The sequence below is a fragment of the Aristolochia californica genome, unplaced genomic scaffold (assembly GCF_029961685.1).
Source record: "Aristolochia californica isolate CCGP_79_NKW_82.1479 unplaced genomic scaffold, dmAriCali1.0.hap1 SCAF_11, whole genome shotgun sequence".
Taxonomy (NCBI): Eukaryota; Viridiplantae; Streptophyta; class Magnoliopsida; order Piperales; family Aristolochiaceae; genus Aristolochia; species Aristolochia californica.
In genome coordinates, this window is record NW_027181782.1 from 35,084,395 (window position 1) to 35,103,026 (window position 18,632).

At 38.1% G+C, this 18,632-nt stretch overlaps 3 protein-coding genes, 1 long non-coding RNA gene and 1 other non-coding gene across 13 annotated transcripts; 2 read left to right on the plus strand and 3 right to left on the minus strand.

The window, feature by feature from the left end:
* Window positions 1-1,433: 1,433 nt before the first annotated feature.
* On the plus strand, window positions 1,434-4,987 carry LOC137945006 (anamorsin homolog). Its single transcript, XM_068790864.1, has 8 exons — window positions 1,434-1,661; window positions 2,682-2,829; window positions 3,571-3,731; window positions 3,833-3,934; window positions 4,026-4,185; window positions 4,281-4,417; window positions 4,518-4,592; window positions 4,693-4,987. Exons 1-8 carry the CDS (start codon window positions 1,659-1,661, stop codon window positions 4,729-4,731), a joined length of 825 nt encoding a protein of 274 aa, XP_068646965.1. The 5' UTR covers window positions 1,434-1,658; the 3' UTR covers window positions 4,732-4,987.
* Window positions 4,870-7,290, minus strand: LOC137945007 (uncharacterized). Its single transcript, XR_011110868.1, has 2 exons — window positions 7,159-7,290; window positions 4,870-5,121 (listed from the first exon to the last, which is right to left on the minus strand). It is a non-coding gene; the product is annotated as an uncharacterized lncRNA (long non-coding RNA).
* On the plus strand, window positions 7,205-12,813 carry LOC137945004 (protein S-acyltransferase 11-like). 5 transcript variants are annotated; one of them, XM_068790862.1, is made up of 7 exons: window positions 7,205-7,245; window positions 7,411-7,521; window positions 7,635-7,703; window positions 7,838-7,985; window positions 11,028-11,271; window positions 11,342-11,640; window positions 12,178-12,813. In XM_068790862.1, the coding sequence occupies exons 4-7, from the start codon at window positions 7,968-7,970 to the stop codon at window positions 12,658-12,660; spliced, it is 1,044 nt and encodes a 347-aa protein (XP_068646963.1). In that variant the 5' UTR covers window positions 7,205-7,245; window positions 7,411-7,521; window positions 7,635-7,703; window positions 7,838-7,967; the 3' UTR covers window positions 12,661-12,813. The 5 variants fall into 5 exon arrangements, with proteins under 5 accessions (XP_068646963.1, XP_068646960.1, XP_068646961.1 ...); XM_068790859.1 differs by having other exon boundaries at window positions 7,635-7,985; XM_068790863.1 differs by lacking the exon at window positions 7,205-7,245 and having other exon boundaries at window positions 7,462-7,521; window positions 7,664-7,703; window positions 7,856-7,985.
* An 802-nt stretch (window positions 12,814-13,615) lies between these two features.
* LOC137945008 (probable splicing factor 3A subunit 1) lies at window positions 13,616-17,692 on the minus strand. Of its 5 annotated transcripts, none has more exons than XR_011110870.1 (6): window positions 17,550-17,692; window positions 15,146-17,420; window positions 14,656-14,951; window positions 14,333-14,469; window positions 14,193-14,226; window positions 13,616-14,099 (listed from the first exon to the last, which is right to left on the minus strand). XR_011110870.1 is itself a non-coding variant. In XM_068790866.1 (4 exons), the coding sequence occupies exons 2-3, from the start codon at window positions 17,285-17,287 to the stop codon at window positions 14,682-14,684; spliced, it is 2,412 nt and encodes an 803-aa protein (XP_068646967.1). In that variant the 5' UTR covers window positions 17,288-17,420; window positions 17,550-17,692; the 3' UTR covers window positions 13,616-14,469; window positions 14,656-14,681. The 5 variants fall into 5 exon arrangements, 1 of the variants encoding a protein (XP_068646967.1); XR_011110871.1 differs by having other exon boundaries at window positions 13,616-13,915; window positions 14,042-14,099; window positions 14,193-14,469; XR_011110872.1 differs by having other exon boundaries at window positions 13,616-13,710; window positions 13,826-14,099; window positions 14,193-14,469.
* Window positions 17,693-18,486: 794 nt separating this feature from the next.
* Window positions 18,487-18,559, minus strand: TRNAF-GAA (transfer RNA phenylalanine (anticodon GAA)). The gene has a single exon. It is a non-coding gene; the product is annotated as a tRNA-Phe (tRNA).
* Between the last annotated feature and the right edge of the window lie 73 nt (window positions 18,560-18,632).

Consider the following 18,632-nt stretch of genomic DNA (forward strand, 5'->3'; position numbering starts at 1 on the left):
GTAAATCACGTGGAGTGTGGGGCCCAATGGTACGGTCACTTAAAGGACATGACGAGAATATGTCGCCAGATAAAGGGTAGAACCGAGACGTCACTTTCAGGTTGTTTACATTTGCCACATCACGAGTTGTTATTTATTCTATTTCTTGTCAGTTCCCCAATTTAAATTCGAGTTGGATGGACTGAGTCTTATTGCGACTCGTATTTGACTAGAATCGGGCGAATCGGAAAGGATTTTACTAGAACAAAAAAGTTGACTCGCCCGGTCCAAAATCTGATTCCATTACGAATTGGAAAACCATAATAACCTTTTTACTCTTTAAAATTTATTATTCTAAAAATATTTAAATATATTAAATACCTTTTTTAAATACAAATATTTTTAATTAAATGGCTCTTTAATATAGGAATATAATATTTATTAAAATATAAATTTTAAGATATAATATTTTAAAAAATTATTATAATTTTTTATTATTACTTTTAAATAAAATTAAATTATGCGAAAGTTAAAAATGAAGGAAAAACTAAGGTTAGCTTTTATATTAATTCAAATCATGTATCGGTCGATATATATCGGAATTTTCGTATCAACTGATACATCCGATACGTATATATTTTACCTATGGAACTGATTTGGACGGATTTGTAGAACTACGTGTCTGGCACATACCTTCATGCGGGAGTCTGCTCTTGAGCCACGTGGCGTGATCCCATTGACTACAAGATTGTGTGCGCTACGTGTAGACGCAAGTTGAGAACAGAAACGCGCACGTTTTTGTCGAAGGTGACTCACACCAATTGTGCGTTGGCCAAATCGTACCTTTTTGTTTGTATTTTTTTTTGTCACATCAAATTTCTAAATTTGGTTTTCATTTTTATTTATTTTGGAAAATAAAATTACACAAAAATTTATATGGGTAGACACTCTCTAGTGAGTTTTTATTTTTTATTTTTTATTTTTTATTATTTTTTATTATTTTTTTTACGGGTAGATGATAGATATCATCCAGTTTTCCGATTACAACTCAGGACGAGTTAAAAGAGTTGAGTCAAAATAGAAGAATTGAGTTCTTTCCTATAATTCATAATCCCACGATAATAATTTATTTTTTAATTTAAATTATAATAATTATATTACTAAATTAATTTATTTTAATGTTTTAAATTTATAATATGATTTTATATTATTTTCATATTTGAAAAATAAATGTTTGAAATAAAAAATAGGAATTATTTGAAAAAGTTTTTGTTTTTAGATAAAGAAGAAAAGCTGAACCTGTCCTTGTACTATTATGACCTGTGAAAATGATTTCGGTTTGGAAAAAGTTGGGCAAATCACAAGCCCATTTTGCCAAACCCAATTCGAACCGCTCCTGCCTGCGGGTATAAAAAGGACGAGGCTGCCGACCAGAGAGACGAGAGAAGCCCGCGTCTGTGACTCCGAAAAACGGCTTTTCTTCACGTGATTTGCTGCTTCGGCGAAATTCCCTCGAGGTCGCGCGCTTCTCTCTTGTTCTGGCCTCTTGAGTAGAATCTAGGGTTTCCTGCCCAGAAGGTTAATTTCTCTCGGGAGGTTTTTGAATTCGGTGCTATTCTTTTCTGCTACAGTTGAATTAAGAGTTTTGGTGAGCGGCGTCGGTCTTACTTTTTTTCGATATGGTGAGTTTCTTCTTTCCATGTTTTTGTTTTATGGTAGGAAATCTTTCGCTGGGAGTGGGATTATGGTGCCTTTTTTTTGTGGGAGGGGAATTTTCTCTGTATTTTGTTGTTTTGGTTCTAAGCATGTAAAGAATTTTTATTTTTTTAATGGGTGAATGGGATCAAGATATTAGCTTGCAGAAGTAATACATCCTTGGGCTTTTAGTGAACATGGACTTGATTCGGTGACGAGTAGTATGATTGTCTGCGCGCCGATACGGTTGGAATCGTTCCTGTTGTTTTTCTTCAAATTAACAGCTATACTTTTCATGTTCCTATTTTTATGTTTTATTTATTGGATTTTTATTTGAAGCCCCTCTGGTCGTCTTTGCACTTTTCCGATGAAAAGAGCTTGTAATTTGTGCGTTATGTCGAACATTTTCATGTGTATGCACCCTTCTGAAAGGAAAATTTGAGTGAATGGTGATACGCACATTTGTAAATTTAGAACCAACTCTTCTACGAATTCCAGCACAGATGAAAAGTCTAGTATATGATTGCATTATGTTTCCTTATTTCTGAATGCAATTAGAGTACCTTTAGTTAATATTCTATTCATTCATCTCTTAGATTTTTTTTTTTTAAAGATATTCTAGTTTTATGTTTTTGGTATTGATGTCTATCACTGGTGATCTTACGATCAATTCATTGTCTTTTTGTTGATAACATTTTCTCTTAATTTTCCGAAAGTTTTAGATAGCTCTTCTGAAGATATAGATATAACAATCTAATTTCTTGCATGTAATTAAATGGTCCCTATACCTTTTGTTTTCTCCATTCAACCTAGAGTTCATTTTTTTTTTAAGCTGTTAACATCAAATCTGTTAGAAAATATTCCTGGGAGGCTTCCGATCCATAGTTTGTCTTACTCTTAAACTTTGTTATAGTGTGGTGAGATTGTTCATTTATTTTAGATTCCAGATATTGTTCATTATTCTTAACTCGCTGTTGCAAAGTAGTAAATGTGGTGACTATTTGCAGGATGCAACTGCAAAGATGGCAAACTCGTTGGTTGTGACAGATAATGAGGTGGCACCTATTACCTCAGTCTTGTCAACAATAAAGGAGGTTGGAGTTGAAGTGGTTGGTGAAAATGACACAGTTGTTATGACACAAGTTTCTGCCTCAAGTAACATCTCCTTCGTTCTAGCAAATGTCCTTGGTTTTACTCCCTCAAGTTTTAGTGTTTTTACTCTGTTTGTATGTCTCTCTATATTCTTTCCACTATTTAGTTGGCGGTTAGGTGTGTAGTTGAATTCTGGGTTTCCTGACTGGAAATCTCACTGAGTTTCATTCTTTTATTTCAACATGTAATACTGATTTTGATGTCCTATGATACCCTTAGACATGGACACTGACCATATCTAGTTTTGGTAATTAAATCTTTGGAGGTAATTGACATATGAATTTGCAAATTTTATTACAGTATAGTCTACTAGGGTTGACTAGATAAGTAATTACTCCTTGTCGATTTCTTTTTTAGTATTATATTTACTGGGGCAGCATCAACATGTTGTTTAAGTCTAGCTTCATTGTAAACTTACCATGAATGTTTGATCAGAGAGGCAAATCTGTACTTGTAGTTTTTAAACCTTTAAAGTTAACAGACTGTAAGTTAGCTTGTAGGTAGTTAAATAAGGAGAAAAGAGTTCATCTAATTGAGGAGTTTTCCTGGGAAATCAGTGATTGTTGTGCTGAGTCATTGTTTTCTTTTTTGTGAAACTACTTCCGTGTTTTTTTTCTAATCGGAGTATTTGCTACCTAAATTCTGTGCATGGAGAATCCTTGGAGTTGCTCTTTCAACCATGAAATGTTTTACTGAAAGAGTCCAGATATCTTATGCATTTACTTGTATTGGGATGATTTACAGGACAGTTGCCAATTGAATCTTCATCATTAGACGTTGTTCTATCCATCTTCAAAGAACCTACTGTTCTCAATGAGCAGTGGCTTGAAGAGTTTTTCAGAGTATTGAAACCTGGTGGCACAATCATAGTACAGACATCTGTTGCCGACGAGCATACAGAAAAGGTAACTAGTTTTATCACATTTTTTATGGTAGTAGGATACAATGTGTGCTGATAAAAACAGTAGATTCTCTTGGATAATTTTCGAATGATGTTTCTGTGCAGTCTAAATCTTCGCTTGAGCGCAAACTACTGATAGCTGGATACCTGGAATCAGTAGTTCTCCAATTGAACTCTTTATTACCGAATGAGGTCCAATCTATTACAGTTAAGTGAAAGCTCAACCCTTAATTGCTTGTAAAGGTTTCTTTTCGTATTTTATAATTCTTTTGTACCTCTAACTTAACATGGTTTGCAGATGAAGGCCAAGAAGCCCTCTTGGACAATTGGCTCATCCTTCTCCATAAAGCGTGCAACAAAGATTTTACCAAAAATACAGATTGATGATGATTCAGATCTGATTGATGAGGATAGCCTTTTGACGGAGGAAGACATGAAGAAGCCCCAGCTGCCAGTTGGTGAGGCACTCTTAGAACCTAGTAAAAAATACTGAATTTCGCTACTTTAGTTTGGTATTGTTGTTGCAGATCTGATATTGATTCACCATGTATAGTGGGTGATTGTGAAGTCGGAAGCACACGAAAGGCCTGCAAGGACTGCACTTGTGGTCGGGCTGAGGCAGAAGAAAAAACTATCAAGATTGGCCTTACTGAAGAGCAAATGAATAACCCTCAGTCAGCATGTGGCAGTGTAAGAATCTTAAAATCTTCTTTATCAGCTATGGAAGTCACGGTTTTCTGTTGTGATGGGTTGATGTTATCTGATGGCCTTATTTCCTACATTACTGCAGTGCGGGCTGGGTGATGCATTTCGCTGTGGTGGATGTCCCTACAGGGGTCTGCCTCCATTCAAGATGGGCGAGAAGGTTAGCTGATTCGATTCGACCTTCCCCTTTCTGTGGCACCTGGTTGAAGAATAGTTCATTTTGTTAACGCACTACTTTCTATTGGCGTAATCTTGTGCAGGTTGCATTATCAGGAAATTTCCTTGTAAGTGACTTTTAGATCTCAGAGACGAGCGTATTTAGATGGAGACACTTCAAGCGCGATTTAATCTGGAAACAAGAACGGCCCATTTCTGGGTTTTGCTGGAATCAACTTCTTCCTGTTTTTATTGGCCATTTGTTGTAGTAGGCGAATCTATTGCCACAAAAAAAAAAAAAAAAAAAAGAGAGTCAAATTCACAAATGTTTGAAATGTGAATGAAACCAAAATTCTGATACAACATTTACATTCTATGAGCATGGAGATTTTGAACGCTTCGGCATATGGAGTATTGAATGCTGAAACTGCAGGTCAGCTGTGGCAAAAATTTCTGACATGGAAATAGCAGGAGATGCTTTGTGTGCTTCCTCCGTGGGGGTGTTTGCCCCCTTTTCTGGCCTTTGCAGTCTCCTGTTACTCGAAACATCAAGTGAATAAATCATGCTTATAATCAAGCCAACATGATGAGGAGTGGACAAAAGTATTGAAGATTGAATTTTCAAAACGCATTCAATGAACTCAGGCTGATCTCAAGTGCTAATGGTGAAATTCCTATGCCATACATAACTCAATAGCACATGATACATCAGTTTACTCCAAAGTTTGGAATAAGTGAAGGATTCTCACTTTGCTTATCTTTCTTTTCTAGGGGTTCCAAACAGACCCTAAAACACGAGAAACAATACTTGCTCAAGTGCATATGCAATCCTGGAGAGAGACGATCATGTATGTTATATTTCCTTGAGTGCAGAAGAAAAGGGTGTTGTGGAAATGGAATATATTAGGGAATCAGTACAAGGACTTAATCTGTAGTCCATCTCTAGGTTCTATGAATTTGCAATGGCTTCATTAGTTTTACCTATCAAACCAACAAAGTCCTTGCAGTGGCTCTGGAATAGATTTCGCATACAAAGCATACAAAACATATAATCTAACATTATCGAAGCAACAATGCACTCATGCGAGTGAAAGAAGGAGATTTGTATGAAGCAAGTGATAAGACTGAAAGTAACCTTGTCCCATTTTGGACCAATATACTTGTTGGATCAGCATTAAGGGCTGTTTATCCACAAACCATTCCAACATAGAGAGCCAAAGTATCATCACAAGATCTTACCATTGTCACATTAGAGACATCTGAGACTTTCCATGTGATTGATTCATGGAACTACCAAGAGTCACCACTTCCCACAGTGAGTGCACTACTTCAGAAAAAAGCTGCATTGCTGCTTCAGGTTTTCAGCCCTCTCTTTTTTAATTCTCTTAGAAGCAGAATATGGCAGACCCCTTCTTCATCAAAGAATCTTCTACTCCATCTAACTTCTGCTCACTATCATTTGTCATTTTAACTTCTTTAGAAAAATCATGAAGTATATTGAGGGGAAGCCACAATGTGTTCCAATCAAGGTTAGGATTTGCTGAAACAAGAAAATGTATAGAGCCTCTGAAATATGTTATGATCCTGGGGTTAAGTACTTGGCTTTCCGCTACCTATCAGGCCGGTCTTTTGGATAGTATTGGCTAGGTGCTTAACATTTGGTATCACAACTTCCTGTTTCAGAGGCTGTGATTGGTCTCCTCTTGTTTGACCCATTTAGGGGACCAATCACAGCTTCCTGTTTCAGAGGCTGGATATTGTTTGTTTCAGCAAATCCTATCTTTCTTCTTGGCAGGTTTACACAGTGTATATAAACCCTTTGAAAAACAATCTGGCTAGGAGTTAACCTTGGGTTCATAAAAAACTCTTATGAACTCAATCTTATCAAATTACCATCAACTAGGCCTGTGACTAGGGATATTCTCCAAATAGACAAAATGTACTCATCTAAGACTTGTTCTTTGCCTTGTACTACTTATCATATAGAGATTGAAGTCAATATCAGCTTCCTGCACGGAAATCCGTTGAGGATTTTTAAGTTTTGAACTCTGTTCTCTCATGGACATCAAAACTCATCCATAAGTAAAGAAATTGAAATGGTGAAATCGAACTCCTACCGACCATTTTCACTAATCGATCGAGTCATACCTAAATCCACAAGAGGCAATGAGTTGAAACTTTTATGTATTTCTGTGGCAGCAGATATGTGATTTCTTGTCCCAGCTTGTTCAAGCACAATTTCTAATAAAATTTCATAATATTTTTGGGAAGAATTCAATGGACAGTTAACTGTAAAATATAAGCAAACATCATACATGATGACAATTTCTTAGAAAACATCGTGATTTCAAATGATCCATGGCTATTGCGATAAATAAAACGTTTTCGTCATATACCCACGACCAGAAGGTAAATTTACAGTATAATTAACATAAGAAATTGAAGGAAGACTGTGGACCATTTTAGGAGAGTGGAACTCCCATGACTGAACACAGAAGGAGCGCCTCCTACAAAAAGACATAAAGAATACAAAAACAGGTAAAACAAACGGAGCCCATGGTAAAGCAAACCTGGAGCTGAAAGGCGACTTTGAAGGAAAGACGAGATTTAAGAGCTGTTAGCTGCCATGTGCAAAGATACAGAAAGAAAGAGCGCAGGTATTATCCTTTTTCCTCAAAATATCTGCCCTTACTCTTCTGAGTTTCAGCTGATTTTTGTCGTCATGAAAATGGTGAAAAGACGAAAATAACGTTGTGCTCTGAACACTTCCTGATATTCTTTTTACCTATGGTTATTAAATTACATTTATACCCTTGAGGCAGAAATAAATTCTATTGTTTTCCCCGTTCGCCATGGGAGTTGCGGAGCGGAAGAACAGAAAGGAGGTGCCAAATGCCATCGGCAGCAGAATTTTCACATTTTTATGCGTTCTGGTGGGTTCATCCTTGACCATGAAATGACTGTTGTGGTATTCTCTGTAGCAGCTTCCCATAAATTATTTCTCGAAATAAATGACACTTCTTTGGTAATTTTTGCTCTAACACAGAGCGAATTTTCCTACATGGCTTCCCGCAGAATAAAAAATTCAAAGTTTTGCAACAAATACAGCCTGCGGGTACACAGTTTATTTATTTATTTGCGGATATATTTGGTTTTGTTTGCTCTCTAACCAACTAGCCTTCGTGGCTGCAAAATCCCTTACCTCTTCAATCCCTTCTGCTTTTACTTTTTCTACTGTACCGGGGAAAGGTGTTATTTAATGTTCAGAGACTCGATACGACTCGTATTTCAACCTTTGCATTGCTTGCTGGATGATTGAGAGAGCGAAGTGGAGAGAATTTTATATTTTGGTTCTTCAGCTTGAAATATCGACAAAGACATGGATCAAGAGATCATGGTACGTCGTTCTACTTGTTTTTTCTCATCTTATTTCCTTCTCGATATATTGTTTGTGCAGATTTCATTTATTTGGATTGTTGGGTATTTGAACGTTGTATTTTTCAAGTTTTTTAGGTCTTCTATCTTCTTTCTTTTACTCTATGATATGTCTTGGATTGTTTAGGATGTAATATGTTTAGTGATTCTTGCTTTGTCAATGATTTAGCGTGTATAATTATTGTTGCGGTATCAATGTACATGCAGAAGAACATATAAACATGCATGTATAATTCCTCTTTTGTTTTGTTAATGAGGGATTGCTGAACATCTGTATTCATGGAAGTTCCGTTATTATAGAGAAAATGAATTTGATATCCTTGTGTGTGGAATACTGATGAACCTCTTCTATCTTCTTTCTTTTACTCTATTATATGTCTTGGATTGTTTAGGATCTAATGTGTTACTCATTCTTGCTTTGTCTAAATTTAGTATATATAGTTATTCCTGCGGTATCAATGTACATGCAGGAGTATATATACACCTGCATCTATAATTCCTCAGTTTTTCTGTTAATGAGGGAATGTTGAATCTCTATTTATGGAAGTTCTGTTATTATAGAGAAAATGAATTAGATATCCATGTGTGCTGGATAAAAAAGCACATCTTTCTTATTTTGTGGATAAGGAGCAATCAAGGTTTCAAGTTGTCCATAGTATTTCATTCCATTAGGTGAATCCCCTCTCTCTGTGCTCCTTGCTTGATTTTTGTTGCATTGAAAGATAATGCAGTAGCTTTCATGAGGTCCCAGAGGATCAGATCATAGTAATCTGATTGGATACGGATATATTCAGCATGGAATGGATCTTTATGGCTCGAAATATGTAAGATACTTTGCTTGCTTATGTGGGGATTTCAGTTTCTTTTCTCATGCGAGAGATAATGATCCAAATAGAGGAGAAAATTCAGCCATGCCAGCAGCAAAATGTTCTAATAGTACTTTACTAAAGTTGCATGAGATGATCAAAAAGTTGTATGAACATGCAAAACCAATATTGGCAAATACCATTATTATGAGTTGCAGTTTCTGCATTAAGAATGTTACGTGCAATCCATGCTCAGTGGTCAGGTACTTTGTCGAATATGTTATTTGTCGTCATGTGGTTATGCAGTTAGTTTGGAAGGTCAACATTTGTACTTTTTCTATTGTGCCTCGAATCTTTGACTGAATACGTAAGCTTAAAACGATGCATGAAATTCGTAGTGGTTGATATTTGTCGCTTCTCTGAGTGATGAAGTGGTTGACTTTTGCAGAGTTAATTGGGGGTCCAATGACATCTTCTTGCTTTGTCCGACTTTCTCTCTCGTAAATATAGGCAATCTTTTAATTTTCACTGTGAAGAATATCTTTTACTATTAATGATAGGATATCCTCATAAAAAGTCATTTTTTTTAGCATATTACATCATTTGCTTCAATTTGATTGCTATTGTTGTTTGGGCCATTATGTGCTAAATAATACACCACACTTATTATTTAGCTCATGAAACAGAGGCTTTATATGTGTGAATGGCAAGAGTATACTTAGCGGATGTAGAATTGCTGTTATTTTGCATTTGTTTAAAAGGTATAAACTTATCAGTTCAAGCAAATTAATTATCAAATTAGTGTGCACAGGTGTTTCTTCTTTTTCCAGTTCTTTTTTTCTTTTTTTTTTGGTAGTCACCAGTATACATTGGTACAAAGAAAATAGCCAGCTCAAAATTTCCTCTTTGATGACTTTGTCTTTAAGACTCAAAACTGAAGGACCCTTTTTTTGCACTGTTATGGTTGCTTTACTGTCAAGTTTTAAGAATGAAGTTAGTGAATTCTTGATTTGAAGTGTTTTGAACCCTAAAACACATGTAAATTTTTCAATGAATAAGGTTTTCTACTTTTCTAAGTGAAATTGTGATGTAGGATATGGCTCTAAGGTGGAAACAATAGTTGAAGAATATGAGAAGAATTAGTGCCATCCAAATAGACTGAAGTTTATGCATGAAAAAAGAAGAAAAGAAAGTTCTATTGAGAAGAGAGTTTATTATGGGATAGTCTTTTCTTAGAAATTTTTGTTTCTTATCTTTAAATGTTTGGTTGTTTGTTGGGAAGGTTTTGGTTAAAATGTCTTTATATCTTTTCTTAAAATAATAATGCTGTTGTTGGTGTATCTAAAAAAGGGGTGAATCTCCAATCCGTCGTTGTAAAAGGTCTGCACTCCTTTTCTTCTTGTTTTGCTTTGCTTGCCTAAAAAGAAGTATTTTTTATTGAAGGACTGACTGCTTGTTTATTATCTCTAGTTTTTGTCTTATATTGATAGTGGAATGCTTGTCAGGCCTTATTGTTTCAGTAAACCCAAAATTCCTATTGTTACTTGGTGGTTCAATTCTAGGAAATTCCTGTCATGTCAATGTTACTTAGTTCATACGTGCTTGTAGGTTACAAACATGGAGACTTTCTGTAAAAATGATAAATTTTGCAAATTAATAAAAAAAAATTCAGTTGTTGTCACAGCAAAGTTTTTTGTTTCTTATTCTTACACCAAATTAGTTTCCTTGAATTCTTCATTCAATCTTGCTACTACAGAACTGCCATTGGAACTTTAACTTGGATCCATTAAACTTGAAATTCACAATGTCTATATTGTTGATTCTACAATGGTGAGTTACTTGAGTGCTAGCTCTGTTTATCAACTACATTTTGATTGTTTACCATGCCTTGGGGACTTGTATCAAATTTAGATTTTGAGGCTGCCTCTCTGTTTTCTTTTTTTCTTTTTTGTCTATAAATGATGCATTGCTATAAATGTGAAAGTGACTTCGTGGTATTTAAGTCCTGCTTCCACTAACAGACCATGCATTTCATATTAGAATAAAAAGTATATTACCTCAAGTGCTTTCACTAATGTATACGTACATCAACCAGAAAAAAAGAAGAGCTTTCAAGAAAGCAACTGTGCTGATTTTCTTATTTAGTAATTCACCATCAATCTTCAGTTTTTTTTACTTGAAAATTTGGCAACCTGTAGGAAGAGCAACATGTTGCTTCTATGCCGGAGGGATTTGAGTCAAAATGTTGGGGTTGTGGGTTACGCCTTCTTCTTCCATCATATAGTCCAGTTTTCAAGTGTGGATGGTGTGGTGCTTTGACTAATCAAGGTGCTCTGACAAATCAAAATCAAAGGCATGAAAGTCGGTGTGCTTATCGTTGGAGATGTATTCAGGATCGTGTTTTCATCACTATCCTTATTCTGTTTATGCTCTTTGTCATAGGTATTCCACAAACTCTGTTCAGTTAGATAAAGTTGTTTCCTATTTTATTGATTTACATAACAATTCCCAGGTGGTGGTGTGTGGGCAGTCTGCCCTGTTGTGTTCTCAATCAGTCTCCTACGCGGGATTTTCCACTCAACCATTGCTTTTATCTTATCTGTGAGCACTCTTTCTAGCTTCTGGTTAGCAGCATTTCGATCTCCTGGGGCCCCACCAAATGTTATATGGGGTAGTTATCCAGTAGTGGATAGAGGAACACTAGAAGACTACACATTGTGTGTTCATTGTGCAAAGCCGAAGTCACCTAGGACACATCATTGCCGTTCTTGTGGAATGTGTGTACTTGACATGGATCATCATTGCCCTTTTGTAAGTATTCACTCAAATTCCAGATTTTCATCTCTTTTTCATTGGTTTTATTTTAGTACTTAATACTGGAGGACAAGGAACTCTTTATATCCATCTGTCTATGGAGTAATATTGCTTTGCAGGAAACCTTGTTTACCGTGAGAGTGAAGAAACGACCTTGATTTGATCTCCTGTTGGCCATTTTTAGTTACATAATTGACCAGTTTCCAATTAACAATGTACTCATGAAAGTGACTCTCCTGAAGAAACAGATACATAAGTAACAAACTGGTTGTTCTCAGTAATAGATTTATGCAACAAGTTTCATGGTGGCAGCTGCACAAAGCATGGTTTTTTACATTCTCTAGCCCCTGTCTGTGAAGGGTCTGATCACTGATATTTGACTCAAAAAAGAACCCCAAACTGTGATGCCAAAGGGCTCTGGATGACCTGTCTAGCTACTTCTTGTTTTTTTGCATGAGACACTTTTAAGTGTGTTAATCTTAGCAGATGTTGGGGTTAGCTCGTTATTTGATTGTTTTTAACGATCTTCTACAGATCGGTAATTGTGTCGGGGCAGCAAACCACCGGAGCTTCATCGCTTTCCTGTTCTTCGTCATCATCAGTACTATGTACGCTTCCTTCATGGCTATATATGCAGGTACTCATATTTGGCCTCCTTTGGACTATGGGAACAGAAATCCAGTATCCATCTTCAGCAGGATGGCTTTTTTGAGTGCCACCACTGGAATAACTCGTGCTTTGTTAACCTCTGCTCTACATCTATCTGCCAGAGGAATGGTACTGGTTTATCTGTTTTTCGTTTGTACCTCCATTCAAATTGGTTTAAGTGTTCTCCTGTGGCAACAGCTCACATACATCTACATGGGGCATACTTACATTAGCAGCTTAAGCTCATCGAGCACTGAACGGCAGCAGAAGGGTATGCAGAATCTGTTCCGTTTTTTCGGGTGCCCATATTTGGCTTTCAAAATCTTGCAGCGTTCTTCAAATGCTGGAAGGAAGATTCATAGGACTTAGGGAAGTTGAGAATCTCACCATGGTAATCCAGAATTTAGTGGTGCTATAGAATGTGGTGTAGTCTTGGCGAGAAGAGATTGTATAAGGAAGTTTAATAGTCTGGCACTTGAATATAGTTCTTTCAAGGCAAATGCATAGTTGTATTGAGCTATTCGTCCACAATCTTGCTCTCTGCCGGCACCACAAAAAATTACTCCAAGACGAGCTGGTCGGGACCATTACGGCCTACTGTGAAACTAAAGTAGAATATTGTTACCAGAGATAGGAACTAGCCTAGATGCCCTTCAGCCTTTCCTGATTAACGTAGGAAAACTCGTACCTGTTCCTGAAACCGACACAGGTGGGAAGGTAAAGAATACGTAAGGGCGCGCGCGAGACAACCCTTCGGAACTCGGCATAACAGCCACGTAAGTTCAGAAGGTATGCCTCTTCACAAAGAGGGTGCAGTGACCGAGTTTGTTTACCAAAAACATGTCTCCACAAAGTCATAAATAAGACCATGCATGGAGACTGACGCCTGCCCAGTGCCGGAAAGTTGGTCACCTGCCGACAGGGGAGCCGGAGACCGCAGCCCCGGTGAATGGCGGTCGTAACTGGGTCTGATATCTCGTTTCTCTCAGTTATCGGCCAAATAACAACCGCAACCATAATGCTTTGCTTGTCTAGGTTTATCTGAAAAACTAGAAGAAATAAGCAATCTTGACTACAGGCAATATCTAATGCCTGGACCCGCTTAAGACGTTTTTCCAACAAGGTTTAAGTCAGCATAGACCACTCACACAAAACCGGAAATACACTAAAACAAATCAGCTACTTCCTTAGCAGACTCAACATTCACTTAAGTGACTGCCAGGAAAAATACACTCAGGTCTTAAAACTTGTGTCCTCCAGTACATTTTCTGAAGCGAAGTTCACAATCTACATAGTGCAAAGTCCATCTTCCTGAAGACTCATCTTCAACCAAGTAAAAGAGGTGTTCAAATTCGAAAATAACTAAATCGGGAGTCTCTAGCTTCTGTTCAGACATTTTACAGATCACTGGTCTCATAACTGCTAGGGAAAAGAAATATACATCACTAAGAGAAGTTGGGGGGTTAGACTGCAGGCCATCAAACCACTATTTATCCCAGGAAGTTCGTCATAGCAGTTCAAACAAAAACCTTACCATTGGAAATATGACTGCAAAGAGAGTTCTTCACCAAGAATCTACCGTCCTTCAGGAGCCCTCAGACAGTTGTTTGCAATGGCCTCACCACTTCAATGTCAGGTATTCAGTAAGGATATTAACAAGCTTGATCAGCTGGGTTATTCAGATTAGAAAAACTAGAATAGCAGGGACTACATAATATAGAAATTTTAGCTAGATCATTAAGTGCATGACCTCCATAAAACATCCTCCAGCAATCTGCCTTGCCCTTGGTGCATAGTCCTGGAGCATGCTGCAAAAGGAACTACAGATTTAAAGAAGCAACCCCTAACCTATGGAAATGCAGATTCACTGTAAAAAAATGAGTGATAAACTTGGAACAGACCTCCACAACAATATCCTTCATCGGAAAGGAAAACCTGCATGCCATGACATAAATGAGAAGCTACTTTATGAAAGACATACTAAGCCTTCAACTGCAAATACATTTATGAATCCGTTTGAATTTGGTCATAATGCACTTGCTTTTGTTAAGGAGCAAGCAAAACATAAGGAGCAAATTTTTTGTAGAAATAACAGGATCCAGCTTCCAGTTGCTCCTCAATGAGGAAGTAGTGTATTTTCGACCCAGCTAATAAGAAACAAAAGCCGCAATACTGCACCTGCAGTAGAAACAAAATCCTCGGTTAGTGCAAGATAAGCAACATCTCAGAAAAGTAACAAATATGAACTTCAATTTTATTTTATTTTGAAATGTGAGCTTCAACTTCCTAACAACATGTCTCCCATTAAATTCTTTAACGGAGTTTTCAGGTGACAAAAATCGTAAAAATATCTCAAAAAGTAACCTTAAATGTACTGTGACAAGAGGAGTTCATTTCTTTCTGCCACCTCGTTCTCTTAATGCAAGGGCAAGGGTTTCTCCAGAGCCAATATTATAGTACGCAAGAGAAAGATTGTCCTTCAAAAATCCAGCCCGACCACTCAATTTCTGTTTGTTTGCAGGAAGCTGAATCTCTGCAGCAATCTTCTCTTTCAGACTGCTGACTGTCTCAGATAAAGACTGTATTGTGATCTCTAGAAGTTGTCCCTTCAAGTTCCCTTCATCAGTATTAGGCAATGATACAGATATGCGAACAGATCCCTGAAAAACGAGAGCATTCTTCATTCAGAGATCAGATTGAGAGGGAAGAACATTTAAGTGATTAAAATAAATCCAGTACCGGATAAGCAGTTGTAGAGAAAAGAACAACAAAAATGAGTGAAAAGGGGGAAATAGCAAGATATGCCAAAAGAGAACAAAGAACTATAAAGCCTTAAACAATTACAAATCATTACCGGATGTTGAGCCAAAAACTGATCCTCTGGAATAAGCTGGCTATCATCAACTCTCTGCCTCTTTGGCTCTGGTTCATCTGGTAGTGGTGGAGGAGCTTCCTCAGGAGGGGGAGGTGGCATTCCTTGAGGGAGGGGTGGAGGAATTGGCATAGACATGGCAGGTGGCGGCATAGGCAGCGGCATGAAAGGTCGATGAACACCTAAGGGTGGGAACTGTGACCCTGGTGGAGGTGGAGGGTTCACCGTCACAGAAACTGAAGGGGGAAGTGGTGGTCGAACCATTAGAGGTTGCTGCCCTGAGGATATTGGCATAGGAGGTGCTGGCCTTATCGGTTGCATCATTGGCACACCTTGTGGTCTGGGAGGTAGGTGCATAAGGACACCATTACTACCGGGTCCAGAGTACTGCACTGCACCAGGTCGAGGAATATTCAGGGCAAGTCCAGGTGGGGGAGGCAGAGGACGAACAGATGGTACCCCAGGTCTTGGCAGGGGTGCAGGACCTGGTAGATTCTTTGCTTCAGCATTGGCAAAATCGTTTTGCTCCTCAGCTGACAGATTCTGAGACATAGCCTGGTTTGCCGTTCGGCCAATGCTGCCTGTGTGACCATCCCATATGACCTGTTTAGGTTGCTCCTCTCTCTTCTTAACTATTTCTGCCTTAACAGCATTAAGAACTTCTTCATCTGTAGTTCCAAAGATATCGGGACGAGTTCGTGCCAGTCCATTAATATTTCTTGATATTTCATCATCAGAAGCGAGTGTTGTCTCACGAATTTTAGCAAACATCCTTTCCTTCTGTTCTTTGTACTTGGGATCAATTAGGGAAATTCGCAAGTGCTCTGCTGCCTCGTTGAGAGGGATCAGCTCACCCGTAATAGGAGAAATACCATATTTTGTTGGATCTTTTTCTGCAACGTTCCTTTCCTCCGGCCTTTTCCAGTTTTTCACTATTCTCATTGGAGCCTCCGGCTCATCAGGGACTCTCACCTCATTAATTTTGTTCTCATCCTTGTTCCCTTCAAGACTGGCTGCTCTCATTCCTTCTTCAACCAGCTGAACTTCTTCTTCATCCATTTCCATTTCCACCTCTTTCCCTGGCTCCACAATTTCGTCTTCTTCCATGGCAGACATCTTGCTCCTCCTAACAACTTCCTCCAAAGTCATGGGTTGAGGCAACTCATCATCTTCATCATCTGCAAAGTCAATTGCTTCCACCACAACAAAATCATGCCAGTCGATCATCGCCATTTGCATTCTTTCTTGCTCTATTTCGTCTTCAGCTTTCTGCCTTGCCTGTTCTTGTGACTTCTCCCACTCCAGTCGATGCAAGCACCTCTCAAGAACAGTTGTCATATCAGTAACACTCTTCCTCAACTTGTCCGTTATGTCCTTAGGCGGCATCAAAACCTTCGAGTAAGCATCAGCAAGTGCAGTAAAAAATGTAAACATGCTATGTGTTGGTTTAAGAAAATGGAACTGCGGATTGTTCATCTCTCGACTTGTGAGACCAGTTAAAAAGGACTTCCCATTTCGAGCAATAAATTGAGCAGTCAGCTTAATAATGTCAAGTTCCTCTCCCGTTATCCCTTCTGGAAGTCGAACAGTATACTGCTCAGGCTCAGGTGGTTCAAGAACCTTCTGCACAGGCAGGAACTGGGAAGAGTTATCTGTCTTAGCTGCTTCAGCAACATCAGCTGCGTCAGCAGCAGCTGCTCCAGCATCAGGAGCAGAATCAGAAGCTTGGGAAGGGGCAGGTTGCTGAGCAGATGATTGAAACTGGGCTCGGAACTCCGACATTCGATGTTGATAGTAAGCATGGTATGGGTCAGAGCTGCTTAAGAAATTGAACTTGGCATTACCAGCATTATTAGCGAGAATTCGCTTCTCAAATTCAGGCCCATTTTTTGCAACGAACTGAGCAGTTTTGTCCACAATGTTCCGAATATCAGGTGGAGGGTGTATAATACCAATAGTCCGAGTATGTGTTGCAACAGACGTCGGAGCGGAGTTTTCCGTTTTCTGATCAGTCGCCGGCTTCTCAATTGTTTTCTCCTCCGATACTTGTGCTGCCGGAAGAGGGCCAAGATTGCCATCGGACGGAGGGGCCGGAAGAGGTAAAATTGGTAAAGCACCAAGCATTATTTCACGGTTGTATATATCCAAACAGATACGAACGAGCAGATGTTACAGAGAGACAAAAAGAAAAGATTCGCCACCAGCGCCCCCAACCCCCTATTTCACCAAAAGCTGGTGTAATTCTTCTATTGAATAGCTGGATTTTGGAAAATATCAGTCAAACCAGGAACATTACATGAACAGACCAGGATCGCAGAGATCTAGGCTGACAGAATCATAAGTTTAAAACCACGAAAATGAAAACCAATGAAAGATAGAAGCTTACCTTACACCAGAAATCCAGTCGCTGGATGAAAGAAATAAAAAAGAAAAGTGTAGGCAGTGATTCTGGTTTTGATAGAAGAGAAGGGTGTGAGAAAGATGCGAACTCTGGAGGACGCTAGGGTTTTAAATGTCGGGAAAAACCGGGTCTCGTCCCGGAAACCGCTCAAACCCGGTGGCGGCCACTTATTTATACGAAGCGTCTTGAGTATTTTATTTACGAAAACACCCCTGACATGTGTCAAATCTTTATTATTTATTTGTTTACCACTTTACCTTAAGATATATACTATTTATTAACTATATTAAATAAATTAAATATCACTATCTAATAAATAAAAATAAATTTTATTTTCGAGAAAAATAACTAACTCTTCAAAACAAAAAAAGAGAGAAAACTTATATGATAAAATCCAACCTAAGGTGATCGAGTTTGGGTGTACCTGGGTCAACTAAGCTGCATTGTCGATCGACCTAATTAGTCAAAAAGGATAATTTTTTTCTAAATATTTGTAAGGAAAATCCTCCAAAAAATTTAATCCATCATTTACATATAAACGCCTCCGATTTCGATGTGATTTACCTAACTAATTAAATTTGTTGATCTGATTAAGTCCACCAACTTAGGTATCCGAGGAGGGGGGAGATCGGTGGCTCACGGATCTGACGGCAGCAAGCGGTGGTAGGGGGTGACGATGATGAGAGAGGGTTCGGAGCAACTGCTCGCTGGGCTACTTAATCCTAAGTTTTATTTTTTATTAACTTGGACATGGGGTAGGATCTGATTGAATCCAATTCAATTGGCTGATTTGGTTCAGGTTTTATAATACTAGAAGTAATTTTGTATTTTTAATAACAATTTTCACCAAAAATAAGTGATAAAATTTCATTTAGGGTCCAAAGTTTAACTGAGCAGACGTTTAAAAAGAGAAAATAAATTATGCGGTGAGCGTGGATCGAACACGCGACCTTCAGATCTTCAGTCTGACGCTCTCCCAACTGAGCTATCCCCGCATGTTGAAATTGTTCCTGTGACATATTACAAGTTAAAAATAATATTCAAGATAATGTTTCCTGTCTTCTTTCC